The sequence below is a fragment of the Mixophyes fleayi genome, chromosome 2 (genome assembly GCF_038048845.1).
Source record: "Mixophyes fleayi isolate aMixFle1 chromosome 2, aMixFle1.hap1, whole genome shotgun sequence".
Taxonomy (NCBI): Eukaryota; Metazoa; Chordata; class Amphibia; order Anura; family Limnodynastidae; genus Mixophyes; species Mixophyes fleayi.
The window spans coordinates 320,904,397-320,920,979 of NC_134403.1; the positions used below are offsets into that span (position 1 = coordinate 320,904,397).

The window sequence follows — 16,583 nt, forward strand, 5'->3', positions numbered from 1 at the left end:
GTACAGGATTAAACACAGTCTGCATAAATGATCTATCTATAATATAAATGCTTAGTGGCGTGTGTTAGTCTGTCTGTGTGTGTGTGTGTGGAAAAAATAAAACCAAGCTGCAGCGCCACCTGCTGGGCGGAGTTATACACTGGCCTAATAAATTCTTACTGTGTGTGGAAAAAAAAAATTCAGAAAGGGCTGAAATTTGGTATACTAAGATGTTTTTAATTTGTTAATTTAATTTGTTGATTGCTAAAAGTGTTTATAAAGATTTAAAAAATATATATATATATTTCTTGAAGGAGAAGTGACAGTTGGGAGTGGTTGGTGGTTGCCGGGGGTGACAGAGTGAGAGGAGTGTGATACTCAGGACCGCTGAGAGAGATCCCTGGATAGATGTGGCAATGAAAATGAAGGATGAGGTAATGGAGAAGAATGATGAGGTGGTGACATGTGGACAAAACCACGTTAAAAAAGGGCGCTTACGTCGGGAAGTAACGCTCTTCCCCTGAGGAGGCCTGGGCTATGGCCCAAATGCATGACAAGAACCTTTTTAACACCTTAAGTAGCTTGATTTCACTAGAATGCATGAGTATCATGCACGGGTTAACTTGTTATTATATGTTGGAAAATGTTACAGTTATCAGTGCTAAAAGTAGGCACAAGTTCATGAAATGTAACCTCCTTTTAACTTTGTATTCCGAAAACATGAAGTTCCATGGAGTTCTCGTAATTCTAGGACTATTACACTGTTTGAATGTGATTTGCATTCAATTTATAATAATAACAAATGGGAATTTTGATATGTATTGGATATATAAAAAAGGACAATTATACACTAGTCATGGTTAAAATATTTACTTTGTTGTTAGTATTCTGACTTTTTGTATGGTATGAAGGGCATGTAGAGAATGTGTTATCTATTCAGAGATCAGTGTGCTCTAGAAGTGCAATTGCTACATTGACCTGTATGTCCTTCATATTTTTACTAGACCATAACAAGTATTAAAGTAAAACATTAATAGGTACAGTACCTACTGAGAGAAGAATCATAAAAGGTAAGAAGAAGAACCTGAGCAGATATATGATCATATACCTGAGTTTAATCTTTGTGATGTGTGTAGCCTCTCTCTCCTAGTATGTTAATATGTATGTAAGGTGAGTGCAGGGCTTAGACAAGTATTGCAAATTTTTCTTCTTTATTCTGACAAGGGAACTGACAGCAAGGTGAAACACGTTCTCAGGATTCTGCCTTTGCTCCAAGCATGCCCATTTGTGAATCCTGCATGCTCGGTGCTTCTTTCCACACTCTCTGCCTGAGAGTAAGACCTTGCAGTGTGCTACTATCTCATCATCCGTTGCTCTGCTCGGCAGGGCTGGTGCATAAGTTCTGGGCATGCTAGATGCCCCCCTTCCCAGAGCGTAACTAAAAGTTTTAGAGCACTGGTGCCACCCCCTCCAAACCTTTATTCCCACACAATCACGGGAACATACCGCCAGAGGGGACAGTCCTACCTGGTGCAGCTACTCAGTTGCTGCTTGGCCGGATCCTGGAATGTTGGGTTCCCTGTTTGGAAAACAGTTACTATTCACCTCCTGGAAGGTCGAGTAATGACTAAACAATAGGAAATTATAACCCCAACCACCCCAACATTAAATCAATAGCTTTCTTTGTTCTACAAACAGGCCTCATTATATTCAATAAGCCCCAGCATTAACACACCGATTTCACCCCTCATTAGCCCCAACATTAAATTAATAGCAGTCCCATTTAGAAAACAGAAATGCCCGCTCCCCTTTAGCATTCCCATTTAATTAACAGTCTTATTTCACCGCTCACCAATCCTTATATTAAATTTATAACACAAATATTTAATAAACTGACAATTTTCACCCCTCACTAGCCCTGCATGAATAGCATTTCCATTTAATATAAAGGCCTATTTCCCCCACCAGTCCCACAATCAAATGAATGGCTTACAAATTTCCGTCACATTTGATAGAGATTATTATTACTAATAAGCATATCACCGTCTCTTTAAATATAGTACTAATTTGTTTTTTTTATAATTAATTACTTATCATGTTTTATTGTATTAACACAGTATATGTTTATGTACTCCTTAGAAACTGCCCCCTTCTCTCCAACCCCCAGCTCTAACTAGCCCTTGTTCTCTCCAGTCCCCCTGTTTTTAACAGTCCCCTCACTCCACCCCTTGTATTTTACAACCCCTCTCCTCTGATCTCTCTATCCTTACAGCAAATTAATTACAGGTCTCTTTAGCTCTGTCTTCTCCTTCCTCTGTCATCGTCTTGTTCTGTCTGTCTTCTTCCTGCTTCTTCTGGTTTCCATGCTGTCTCCGTCTAAAAGCATCCTGACATCACATTTGCACATCATGTACAATTCCCTGTCACTGAGAAATTGCAGCTATGTGGCGAGTGTCATGGGGCCATCAGGGGGCTGAATATAGCGGGCGGATGTTGCACCCCCTCTGCCACACCACCTGCACTACCCTTGTTATGGCCCTGTGCCTCCCCCATGTCACCAACCCATTACAAACATAAAGAAATAGCAACTGACAGCTTCACACTCCATGGCAACAGCCGGTGCGTAGTGTGAGTGGTGCCGCATTGACAATTAAGACACTGAATGAGTGGTACAACCTGACTTATTTGGTCTGTATTGTTCATCAATAATGACATACATTACCCGTTTAATCTGACAGTTACCAGTCACTCAGGTTTATTATAGGACAACACTGTCTGTAATACAGTTCACACAATTTTGTTTTTTTGTTACTTTTATTATTTTGCTTTTCCATGAGACAGCAGTACGACCAGGGACCAAACACTCCATCCATCAAAATGAATGAACTTTTCTGGTTGGTGCCCCTCTATTAAGTAGATGGGCTTACTGGACATTAGCTGGTTTGTGCAGGATCAGTCCGATTCCTTCAAATTTTTTTTTTTTTAATATTGGTTTGTCAGATCAAGAAATGAAGATGGTAGGTAAGTATATCTTACCCAACACTACAAAAAGAAGAGGACATTATTTTAACATCTGCAGTTTGAGTTATCTTGGCTGTCAGAACCACTTCTAGTTTTCTGATGGGTTTCCAAGGGTTTGACAGACCTCTGCATCCTACATCTAACAATTTGTAATTTTACATTGGCAAAAAGATTCTTCAGGTACCGGTTTCTGTCCGACTGTACCCTGGCAAACAGCACTACTACTCTAAGCTTCTTGACATGCAGCTTACTTTGAATTCTTCTGTGAGTACTGCAGCTTGAACATAGAACTGCTTATATGAAATAATTGTCTGATAGCTAGGAATGAAATATTTCTACAGCACTTGCTGATACTGCTCTTAGGGGCTCTGGGCTGATCTCAGTTGCACTTAGACTTTTGTTGCCTTTCATGTGTTCATGAATATTGGATATCCTCCATTTCAAAGTTTGCATCTGTGAGTACTATTGTCTATTATTGGAACTGTTATTATACTTTTTGAAGTACTACAGACTGCCAGTGTCTCTGAAGATCTTTAATCACTTCAGTTGTTTGAGACTACCACTACTAGTAACTTTATTATGTGCTCATTAATCAGTTGAAAGCTGTATTTCCTCTGTATATGATTATCGGTTACTCTGGATGTTTTCTACATATAAATTCACAGTTGTTTTAATGTGTCTCCTGCCTCAATCTTGCCTTGAATTACCAAACAGACAGTAGACGCAATGACCCGGAAGATCTGATGTACTTTGCAAATAGTTATATTGCCAGTGCGAAAATAAAGGGCGAGAGAGGACACCCCTGTCTAGTTCACTTGGATATTTGAAGTAGAACCCATTACCTTCTGAAATCCTGCCTGAGATGTCACTGCAGTGACCTTGTAATTTCAAAATTATTTTCATGGCTAATCTTAGGGCATGAGCTACACAATAGTGAAATCTGGGTGTGGCTTAATTTGCGCATTACATCAAAGTCCCCTTGGAAGTGCATGATCTGGAGCGGAAACTGAGTAGATCTTTCCACCTTTATTGATTACCAACTTCACTGGAAATATCCCTCTGTATGGCATGTTAATGTCTCTTAGAATCTTGGTAGCTGCATTAATTCTCTGAGCTGGAGTATTGCGGCTCAATACAGGTCATTTTATAGCTCTTGATGATCTGAGGACACATTTTTTGTTTTGTTTTGAAGAAGGGGAATGAACAGCTTATGCAACCAGACACAACCAGCACCAGGCTATGAGTTGGATCCCGCTGTCATAAAAGGATACAGCTCCAGTCTGTTTAGCATAGAGCTGCATTCCATAGGGGAATCCGGAAATAACTAACACAATGCAGCGTCAATACTTCTCCTACACATCATCCATCAGTACTGTACATTTCTTAATATATAGTTGTATACAATAACATTGAGTCAGATTGATATCTTCCAATTTATAATAAAACAATAATAATTAAAATGCAATAAAGGTCCATGGATTTTACAAATCTCCTAAAGAAGATATGACACAGCTTTGGATCACAACCAGATGTGTCCACTAAGAGGAATTTATGGGAGAGAGTATCCCACTTATACAGAAGGAAAGAAAAAGCTTATATATCTGTTGGCTTGGCGGTGTGGTTCATTTAAATTCGTATGGTCTTCATTAGGAACAGTTCAAGCGTGTTTACTATTAAAGCATAGAAAAGTATTCTTTAGGAACGCAAACATTTGTTAGATATATATAAAATCAAGGGATTCAATGCCTGATTAATTAAGGAAAGTAAGGCAAAAGAGTTTTCTCCTGGACAAAACCATGTCACAATGCAAGGGGTGCATATTAGTTTACTATTTTGCACATAAGTTACAAACTGGCTGTTTTTTCAAGTAGCACACAAAAACTTGATAGATTTATTTTTACATTGAAATTTAAAGTTGATCTAGGACATGCCCTATCCCAACTATAAATCTGTCCCCACATTTTAAATTTAACCTCCCCATGCAGCATGGTTTTGCCAAGGTGCAAAGTTACTCCTTATTTTGCTTTACTATCCTTAATGAATCAGGCCCAAGGTGTCTAACTCTTGTAGTTTGTATTGCAGACTTCTTCATCGTCCTGTTTGCACATGGATCACAGTTTGTACAGTCCAATCTGTCCTGGATGATCCTAATGTAAAAGTGTTTTTGATCCAAACATTATATAACTGATCACTCTCAAGACAGATCAAAATTTCCCCTAATGCATTCCTTTGCGGTCTTCCTGCAATGTCATCAGTGGTATCTTTACGGGTCAGCGGGGAGAGATTTTTAAATTTCTGCTCCCCAACAAGAGTATTTAATCAATTATCACACAACTGAGTAAGTAAGATCATAGTAAAACATACTTAAATTACATCTCACTCATTCTAAATAGTAAGAAACGTATCTCTCTCTCTCTCTCTCTCTCTCTTTCTTTCTTTCTATCTATCTCTCTCTCTCTCTGTATATATATATATATATATATATATATACACACACACACACAATTGGTAATAAACAGACTTTCACATACCTAATTTACAATGTACATGTGTGTTCTCACATTAAAATGGAATATCAAGAAGATGCAACACAAGTTTTACCTTACGAGAACACCAGTTTATTGAGCCATATAACACTAAAGAGAGTAACCTTAATAATTTACATTTTTAATGGCGCATATGGCAATCAGACACACAAAAAAAGTGGGTTCTCCAGGAAAAACCAGCACAGCCTGATAGCAACGTTGTTGTAGCTTTATGTGGTGGGTCTCTATGCAGTCATCATCATCATCAGGTATTTATATAGAGCTACTAAGTCCGCAGAGCTGTACAGAGAACTCACTCACATCAGTCCCTGCCCCTTTGGAGCTTACAGTCTAAATTCCCTAAAACACACACACACACACACACACACACACACACACGCTATGCATGTTAGGGGTACACTTAAAAATTAAAATTAAAAATAAATATTGTCATTTTTTTTCAACACTGCAGAGATCCATTTATTTGTAGAGAATTTTACTTATAAGTTAATATAGGCCGTGTTCACATCAATGTGAACACGCCCTTACTGTACTCGGCATATGTTTGCCCGTTCCTTCTCTCCTCGGTTTCTTCTATCCAGGCATAAGGAGATGCCAGTGAAGGATACGCAAGAAGCTATAAATTAAAGTATGTGTTCAAATTTTCGGTGCATAGTACTAACGTGTGTACCTTGTGCAAAAACAGACTTATGTCCAACTGTAAATAAGTAACACTGTATTTTGAGCTGTACTTCAACTGTTGTTTTATAGTCTTTCTTCAGTGTCCTTATTATTTTCTCTTTTTTTCCTCTCTTTCATTTTAAGCATTTATCCACTTTTCTCATTTGCTCTGCTAACATCTGGTATGTCGGCTGTTTGGTTTTTTTTATCACACTTCCACAGACTTTCCTCTTTTTCTTCTTTCCTTTTCTTTTCTTCAGTTGTCAGGGACTACTATTCAGTCTGGTAACACATTCCCGTAGTTTATTGTCACTCTTTACCTGCGTGGTCGGCAGGTGCGGTTTGGGAGATGACAGCCCGGGGGACGCGGCCGCATCGCCTGTGAAAATGCATATATTGCATCCGGCCGGCCTATCCCCCCGGCCCTAATAGCTGTAAGACTGAGCGGCCCGGGCCAGCCCGCCACCTGGTGGTCGGTGTGTTTGAGAAGCCCCCTTTTCACATCAGTGGTGAAACTTGCAACCAGAATTCCACTGTCCAGGAGATTGACAGAATGGAATGTCCTGGGGACCACTGCAATGACTGGCACACTACTGTGCCCTGCAGGCATTTAAATGGACCCTCTCCCGGAATCAGGTTTTTTTTTTTAGCAAAAAGGCCATTATTCTTCTTGCACATGACCCTGAGTGATAAGAGTGATATATGTTTATTATACGCCAACAGAATAATACATTTCCCCAGAAAATGACACTGAGTTCAGTAACATTAGCCAAGTGATCTAATGTGAACACAATCCAGTGACAGCAAATTAATGTACAATGTGTTGCCAGACACTCAGGTCCTTGAACTCCTGCAGTAGGTAAAAGGTCAGCAATGTAAATACTCCAGAGCAACCTTACAGCTTACTGAATGGTGACTAAGCTGCACCCATGAAATGAGGTTGAAATGTTTTTTTTATTGCAATTAAATGACTCTTGTCATCATTTAAAAGCATGTTTCAATCTTTTTTTATTTTATTAAGCTTTTTCCTATTGTATCTTGAAGCGTCATTTATTTATATACCAGCACTATAAAGAGAATAATTGCCATTTACATCACTCCCTGACACACACTACACACTCACACTACACAGACTAGGGTTAATGTCGTCAGCAGCCAATTAACCTACTAGTATGTCTTTGGAGTATGGGAGGAAAGTGGAGCACCCGGAGGAAACCGATTGTAATGCAGAAATGCTAACCACTGAGCCATAGTGCTGCCCATAATATGATAAGAGTTCCCAAGCCTTTTTTTAAAAAATAGAATGAATTAATTGTTTTAATTTGATTCAAGTATGTGATCAAATAAAATGGTAGCTCTGCACGTCTATTAATAAAAATGAAAGCCTACAGTGTATTCAAAAGGTCAGACACTTTATATTATATTATTGATCACAATATGAAAAAGGGGAAATAATGTTTTGCATAAAATGTATTCACTACTGACATAAAAAAAAGCTAAAATAGAAGATCACATTTAGAAAGGTAAATTATGCTAGGAGTTTTAAGTCAATCACTTTTTTTTTTAGAAAGTATCCAACATTATCCTCAATATTATCCAAAATTGTGTATAATTGATATGGTTATTCACTTTTTAAGAAGGAAACAAAGGGATGTGTATGAAAACTAGTGAAAAGAAGAATGATGATGTTTCTAATAGCAATCATTTAGATGTGTCCTTTCCCTTTCTAAACCAGTGGTGGGCAACTGGCGGCCCACGGAGTCTTAACCTGTAGCTCTTAACCTGCTGCTCCCAATATTACTTATTCTCTGCAGGCAAGCAGAGCAGAGAATAAGGCTAGGTACACATTATAGGTAAAATAAACGATTAGTGATTTACTAATGACAGAAAAAAAAATAATCAAAAAATCCCGAACAGCATGCCGATTCATGTGTACACACTGTACACGATTACCTTCAGATCTGTGGTCTTTCTCTGTCATAACCATAGGCTGGCTGTCAGATCATCGCTCAACAGGGGTCTGCCCCCAGCTTTCAGCCTGCCTTCCAAGGTATGTTGTCTGTCCCCCTCCCTCATCTGTCGTTCCTATTCTGCAGAGTACATACACACTGCAGAATTGTAACAACATTGTTCCATCGTTGAACGAAATTTTCAAGTCAGTTTGAAAATCACAATCTACGATTTCATGTGCTTTGTAATGATGATCGTTCATCGTTCCAGGGTACACACTACGGTGATATCTGGCCAATCAGTCATTTATCATCTGATTGGCCCGATAATTGGATGAAAATGCAGGAGAGTGTATTAAGATTGCATGGGAGCAGTTGGCTGTCTAGTCATGTGACCTCCTCTACACACTGCAGGGAGGTCACTATGCACACCCAGTCAGAGGAAGGGGAGGAGATAACAGTGTCAGATTTGGGGGTAGGCGATTGGGGCAATCCTGCCTAGCTGCTCTGCCGACATCGACCTGCACACAGTGTGTGACCGCAGACAGCCCCTACCGATCACTAACGAAGTAAAAGAGGGGGCGGAGACTAAATCCCCCCACCCCCCTTAAAAATATATCTAGATCTGCCCCTGGGAGTTAGTGCAGTCGAGCCTTCCTCTGTGGGTTTGACTGTTCAAGGTAAGTGAGGTGGAAAGAGGTGTGAGGGAAGAAGTACAGACATGCTCACTATTTACTGTTTTTATTTTCTTGTTATTTTTTCTCTTTGCATGGTAGAAATGTGGAATGCCATATGTGACCTTTACTTATACATTTGCCTTTATTGGAATGTATAGATACATATGCACAAGGCTATAGTGCATCAGGCTATTTGAGTTGGTGCTGCCCTAGTGAGTACTCCTTAAAATAGTGATTAGTGAATGCAGCTCACGATCTCATGTCCCTCTATTTAGCACTTTTCCTCCATTTTTATTGCTAGGGAAATAGAAATAGGTGGTTGGTAAACAGCAAGAACAAAAAGAAAGATATTAAATGGAAAATATAAAATTAGATAAAATGAACATAAGACAAATTCTGTGCTGCATATGATAAACACAGCCCTACATGCAGATAAAAAAATACAATTAGGCATCTACTAACTATAAACACATTACTTCTGAATATAAGGATAAAATGGATGCAGCTGTAATTCTTACCCCATCATTGGATCTGAATTGGTATTTGGTCCTACAGCTGCTATTGAGCTGGTGTACAGTAAGTACGGGACCCCCATGGCCAGACAAGCGTTAAGAACATTTTCTGTCCCTGTGCACAAAGATAAAACATTATGTACTTTTGATTTTCTTCACAATAATCTTAAATACGCAAATGGATTAGTTTATTCACCCATTAAAATGGCATTTCCTACAGAAAATTCCTGTCCAGACAGATTTCTTCTTTCCCAGAGCCGTGTTTCCCTCTGATGTGACTAATGTGAATACATATCTGACAACAATGAGACATGCAGAAGTGGGCAAAATAAGTCCTGCCCCAATTCTACCAAACCCCCAGAAATCCTCCTAAAAACACTTTTAAATAATACCAGCCCCTTCCGAGGTCCGTGATTCAGGGACTGCCCTGCCACAATCTGGACAGTTTGCAGGTATGTGAATGGGAACTGGGAAGGGTGTTTGCCAGCAATGGTTTCTAGGTTTTTCTGTCTGCTACTGTACTTCTTTTATGTTTAATCTTCACATATTATCTGTATTAGTTAGATATCTGGGACACATAGCTTGCAATCTAAATGTACACATAAAACGCATGTCGAAAAATTGGCGCAATTACATGGTTATGTTGCAAGATATGTGCAATTCATCATAGTGTGTTAGAATGTGTATGTCACTACGCAATAAATAAAACAAGGACTGGCTTTATCTTTATTTTACTTTAGTTATTTGCCCTGTCTGCTCCTTGCCAGTCGAAAAAAGTACCAGGGTTTAGCGATGATCTGATGACATCTGGTCATTATACTGTCGCTATGTTCAGCTAGTAAATCTCTTGGGGTTCCCTGGACTTCCACCACATGCTGATGGAGCATCCCAATAGGCATCGCATGAAGACGTTTGAATTGAGAGAATCCAATAAGAAGAGAAATGCACTTGTCCAATTAGCAGGACAACTGCAGATAAAGAGAAAATAAAGCATACACATAAATAGTATTCATGTTCTTTAAACTCACCTCCGACATTTATAGCTTCCAGTTTCTTGAATGGAAATATATTCAGAAAGTCCACAAGGGCAGCGGTATGTATAACAACATGGACGCCTTGAACCGCTGCCAGAATCTGGTTAAAATTGGTGATATCTCCTTTAATGAATGTTATAGTGGTAGAAGCTAAAGATGCAATAGAAAGAAAATGAACAGGTTTAATACACCTCTCTGTGTACTAACACAGATGTAATTTCAATGGCAACAATTGCTGCACATGCAGAAGCTAAACATTTATTTTCGGGTTTGATTAAGGTCTGACCATGCTGACTGCATGGACAGTGCATGGCGCTGTAATATTGCCAAGTAACATATGTTAGAGTGTGAACAATGTACATCTGCTCAAAGATTCAACAAACTTGATCCCTGCTCTATTTTCTTACCGCTCAGCGCTCTTAAGCACTAACTTGAGAATGAGCCCTTATCGGTAGTGATTAGGGTAATGATACATTTATTTTTGTTATTCCTTTGAATTTAGCCATTTGAGGCTCAGTTTTACAGAATCAGATATAAGAAATCAGCTCATAAAAATTGTCAACAAAAACATAACATTCTACTGATTATACCACAATATAGCGAAGTGTTTACAGATGGTGAGATCTGTTCCTGTTTCTTGTGAAATATATAAGTGTGAAAAATAGAGTGAAGTTAAAACCACATTGGTTTGACATTCAGACCAGAATAAAAAAATATCATAAAAATGTAATTATTGGGCCAAAGGCTTTAATTCATTTTTGCAAGGAAATTCAGGTAATTCATCTATTTCTACTCACATAATACCCAAATGACTGTGCTTGTCTTTGACCTGATATGAAAAGACATATTGCAATATTTACAAATATAGAACACAGAAATATTTAGTGCACCCCCCCCCCCCAGTTTGTATTATTATACCAAAGATCTACTAGAACACATTTAAAATGTCGAAGACATCTGGAACTCTAAGTAAGGATGTGAGTTGTTTGCATGCATAGTGCATTCATTACTTTTGCACCAAGATGAGCCTTTACATCTTGGTGCAAATGTACCTACCTGCTACTGTAATTGTATTCCAGTGTGTACTCACAATGTTTTATTCATTTAAAGGTCCACTTATCCAAAAGTCAACAGGATTTCAATAATGGGTAATAAGCATTGTTGGTTTCCCCGTTACACTGCGACCAACACACCCAGTCATAGTGTGGTACTGTGTGCAGCTTGTGCTGGGGGACCCATGCACCCTCATTAGTGGTAATCAGACCAGGCTGTGAGTGTTATTACTTAGTTCATTTTTGGATTGTGACTGTCAAAAAGGTGCAGATAAGGGATATGGAATTTATATATAAGAAACTATTATTAAAGTCTTTCAATAGATTATCCTACTGGTATATAGACTGCCATTCAAATGACTGACATCGTGGTGGGAATTTTTTCAATGGGGGACTGTTTTATTTCATTTTGGTGGTTACTTACATATTTACCTGTGTTCAGACGTTGTAGGGCTTCATTTTCATTGAAGTCAAAAATTCTCACCTCCTTTACATAATCTTCTTTGAGCAAAAGCTGCACAATGTGTTCCCCAATGAAACCACTTCCACCTGTGACCAGGTACACCAGATCCGTTGCCATGTTCCTCAAATGTATGTTATCTGTACAAAGGCAGAGGCAAAATAACACAATCCATTCGCTCAATGTATAGTGTAAAACATTCCCCAAAGAACACAATTAACGTGTGATCATGGTATATTAATCCAATTCCCTATATTTTTCCTAAACCTTAAATAGTAGATACAAATCAATTTAAAGACTTATCAGTGGATTTAATGTTGTGGCTGTCCGGTGTATATCGCTAAATTACAACAGCTTTCAAATGGATCACATATAAAATATAAATCCCAGCAGCTTTCGCAAGATTTATAAAGTATCAAATAAATTCATAGAAAAGCACCAATTATAGTAGCATGTATTATGTCTTATTCTTAGGACCATATAGTCCTAAATAGATTTTTAGGAACACTTTTGTAAGTCATCAATAAGGAACCATATTCTAGATGTTGTTGTTACAGGTGCTTTCAACTGCAAGAATATGGTAAATTTCACTGTGTCCAGCTGATAGTATAATATGTGTCCTCATGAAGATTTTGAAACCGTTAGACACGTTTCTCTCTAGGTACAGTTTCATCAGGTGTCTGGTGCTGGAAGTTATTTGGGTGGTGGTTCACTCTTAGTACACTTCTGACAATGTCAAACTTTTAAATCCCAGTGGAATTGCTGATGCATTAATAAGAGCACATCTTGCACCCACTTCTGCACTGCATTCAGTGTCTCTTAATTCTCTTGTTTTGCCCATCATCACTCTGAATTGCTCACATAAATGATCCATCTTTTATTGTTTCACAGCAGAGTGTTGGGAAATTATCTGTGTACGTCTTTTTTCTAGATGACACCTCCCTTTCTAGCACCAGATTGAGCAACTTCCATTGCTGTACAAATGCCATTATGGCATATTTCAATGAACGGGTTGGGTACATATTTCCGTCGGGTAGAAATGCCAACATGAAAATGCTGACCAGATAAATGCTGGTATTTTAATTTGTCTGACACTGATAAAATACCGACATTGTTGTGATTACCGACAGTCAAAATGCCAACAGTCACAATGCTGACATTAAATTAGCAATGCCAGCGGGTGCCCCCACCCCCGATATTCCTCCGGTCAGCACTAGGTTGGCAGCATTACAGTTAATATGACTGGGGGTGGCACACTTTTTAAAAATAATTATTTCTTTTCCTGCCAGCAGCTGTATAGCCGCTGGACCCGCTGGCATTGCTGATTAAATGTCAGTATTGTGACTGTTAGCAAACGCACTGTCGGCAATCAATGTCGGACAAATTGAAATACTGGCATTTATCCTTTCGGCATTTTCATGTCAGCAGGATTAGTGTCGGTATTTTTTCCGTCTGAAATATGACTACCAGAGCAGTGAGCATGGTTACATGTTTTTCAGTGTTTAATAACTACACATACTTTATACAGTCATTTATATATCCCAGAAATAAAAATGTCTTCTACAGAAGTGACATCATGGGACTGTACAGCTGCTGGCAACTCGTACACCACTCTTCTGTTGATCAGAGGTAACATATCCCCCATGCCTCTCACCTTCCTCATCATAAATTTGCTAAGTGCAAAAGTCTCTTCAGTTAAAATATGGGAAATTCTGTAATCATGGTCCTGACTTCCTCTCATGCAAAGCTTCTGTGTTGCTGAAACTCCGATGTTGATTCACAGGTGTTTAATCAAACCGCAGCAGTATCTTTAAAGTTATGTTTTGTGACTGGATTCCTCCCAGGTCTAGACCTCTGAGTGGGTAGTAAACATGGAGGTCTCCAAAAGAGATCCTTTCTGTGAGCTGAGCTCATGATTTAGATTGAGGGGTTGCAGAGGAGCTAAATTCTCAGGAGACTTTTATCCCTTAAGCATGTGGCAAAGAGTCAGGTAAAGCAAATCTGGACAATGACCCAGTCAATGCTTCTAATCCCTTCCTCAGGCTTTCCTTCTGAAGTATAACAGGGACTCAAGATCACTCATCATTTTGAAAACTAGAAAATGTGAACCAGGTTTCCATTAACAGCAAGAAAAATGAGCGACAATAGGTTTTACAGGGTGATGCAGAAAAACCAATAGACGTGTGTTAGAGCCAGGGACGGACTGGCCATCTGGCACTTCTGGCAAATACCAGAAGGGCCGATGGGCAGATGGGCCGGTCTGGTCCCGGGTAGTCAGTGCACGGTGTACTGACAGCGTACACCGTGCACTGACACAGTGTGAACTGACAGCCTGGTGGCTGGCTCCTCCCCAGGAACCAGCCACCAGATCACATGTGCAACGCTGCGCGCTGCACAGTCCAGTCGGCCGGGTCAAAGGAGCGTAGAAAAGAAGAAGAAAGAAGACAGAAACAAGAAAAGAAGAGAAGAGAAAAGAAGATGAAGAGGTAAGTACAGCAAAACGGGGGGCGCAGATAAAGGGTGAAAGATGTCACACAGAAAATGGGAAAAGGGGGGAAAGAATGGCATACAGAAAAAGGGAAAGGGGGCTAAAGAATGGCACACAGAAAAGAAAGAATGGCACACAGAAAAAGGTGAAACGGGGGAGGATGGCACACAGAAAAAGGGAAAGGGGGCTAAAGAATGGCACACAGAAAAGAAAGAATGGCACACAGAAAAAGGTGAAACGGGGGGATGATGGCACACAGGGAAAGGGGGGAAAACAATGGCACACAGAAAAAGGGAAAGGGGGCTAAAGAATGGCACACAGAAAAGATAGAATGGCACACAGAAAAAGGTGAAACGGGGGGGAGGATGGCACACAGAAAACGAGGAGGGGGTTAAAAGTGAGGATGCCACACAGGAAGGGGGGAGGGAGAGAAGAGAAAGGATGCCACAGGAGGGGGGGGAGGGTGCTGTATATTCCTACTTGATATTTATATAAACTCAGTTTATGCAAATATAATTTAGTTTGTTAATATGTTTACTCTGTGGCATAATATGATTTGGGGCACTATTGTGGCATAATATGATTTTGAGGCACTACTGTATGGTATACGATTTGGGGGCACTATTGTGGCATAATATCAACTGGGGGCAGTATTGTGGTATAATATCATGTGGGGGCTACTTATTGAAAGTGGGGCTGTTTGGGAAAAAAATAACATTTATTTATTAAATGTGATTAGGAATTATTTAATGGCAGTGATGGTTGCAGGAAATAGGTACATTTCTTAAACGTAAATGCGATTTCATTTATTGCTGGGGTAGTTTGGAGGGAGGTATATAGGTTTATTTATTAAACGTGAATACTAGTATTTTAATGTTTAAGCTAGAGGGAGGCCTAATTATAAAACATGGGTTGCATTAATTAAACACCAGGGCTGGTTGGAGGTTTCTAAATTACATGTACCCATTTTTTTTTTCTCCAAATAGGGCCTCCAGCATTTGAGGATCCAAACAATCAGCAACTAAAGACAACAGCAGCCACAGGTGGTGAAAGTGACAAGAACACTGGTGGGGAAGTCCCGAATTTTGGTGACTGTCTCGTTTAGTGAGATTTGGTCCGACTACAAGGACAGTTGGGAGGTAAGTCCCACTTCACACTGTACTGCTTGTGAAGGCAGAGCTGCGTGCAACTAACAGTAGTGCACACTGTATTGCCTGTGTATTTGTCTAACATTTTGTCTAATATGATAACCATGTTACATAATAGGGGACCCCTGTCTTAAATAACCCAGGCCCCCGAGCGTTAATCCAGCTCTGGTTAGCAGGAGAAATCTGATAGTTGCTCCCAGTCCCTGGATAGGACACAGACTACAGAGCAAGCCAAGGAGCTCTAGGTATCACAAGATTTGGTAATCTCGTGAGAGTAAGAGCTTCCCTGCTTACTCTACAGGAACTTCCCACCCTGATGGATGTCAGCAGCACCAGAAGCATAGATAAGTACAGTGGGCTGGGGGTGTCATAATGTGCCTGGGGGATGGCGTGATGTGGCTGGGAGGGCGTGATAAATGTAATGTTTTATTATAATTTATGTATCAATGCCCCATGTTGGCCACACCCACAACACATTGTGGCCACGGCCTTTTGCGCGACGGCTCACAATTTCATTCCTAATGGACCTGAGGTGGACCTGTGTACTTTAAATGCCAGGGCTGATTTTTAGTCCCAGTCCAGCCCTGGTTAGAGCTCACATTGTATGCTGTGACTGGTTTAAGTTGTGGTCATGTTGTGGTGATATCCTTTGTTTCTTGAGCCAGGGGACTGCAGATGGAAAAGGCACCTGTTGCATTATTAATGTTGTTAATGAGTGTTGTTGTTAATTGTAGGATATCTTTCTACTGCCATTGAACTGGACCTGGAAGAACTTTAAAAGGTCCCTGTTACATGGAGGTGTGGACTATTTCAAGATAAGGGGTTTATGGAGATGTGGGTTGTTTTGGTAAAATGGGGTCCGGAAATGAAACCAAGGATGGGTGTCACCTTTAATATATATATGGGCAGAAAAACTATCATGTCTTCAAGCACAAAATTAAAACAAATACATCTGATTTTGTTAGCTAGTATAAAAAACAGAAACAATTTTGGTGATCAGGCATGTAATATAGAGCTTGTTATAATGACATGTGTACAACAGAGCTTGCATTATAGT

The 16,583-nt window shown here is 39.6% G+C and overlaps 1 protein-coding gene across 1 annotated transcript in view; it reads right to left on the minus strand.

Moving 5' to 3' along the window:
• LOC142140453 (3 beta-hydroxysteroid dehydrogenase type 7-like) overlaps positions 1–16,583 on the minus strand; it is a 35,577-nt gene that overhangs the window by 13,885 nt on the left and 5,109 nt on the right. The window contains exons 2-4 of the mRNA XM_075198192.1: positions 11,863–12,030; positions 10,373–10,528; positions 9,351–9,459 (exon numbers count right to left, since the gene is read on the minus strand). Coding sequence (XP_075054293.1) covers positions 9,351–9,459; positions 10,373–10,528; positions 11,863–12,010 — 413 coding nt within the window. The 5' untranslated portion in view covers positions 12,011–12,030. The remainder of the gene's footprint in view (positions 1–9,350; positions 9,460–10,372; positions 10,529–11,862; positions 12,031–16,583) is intronic.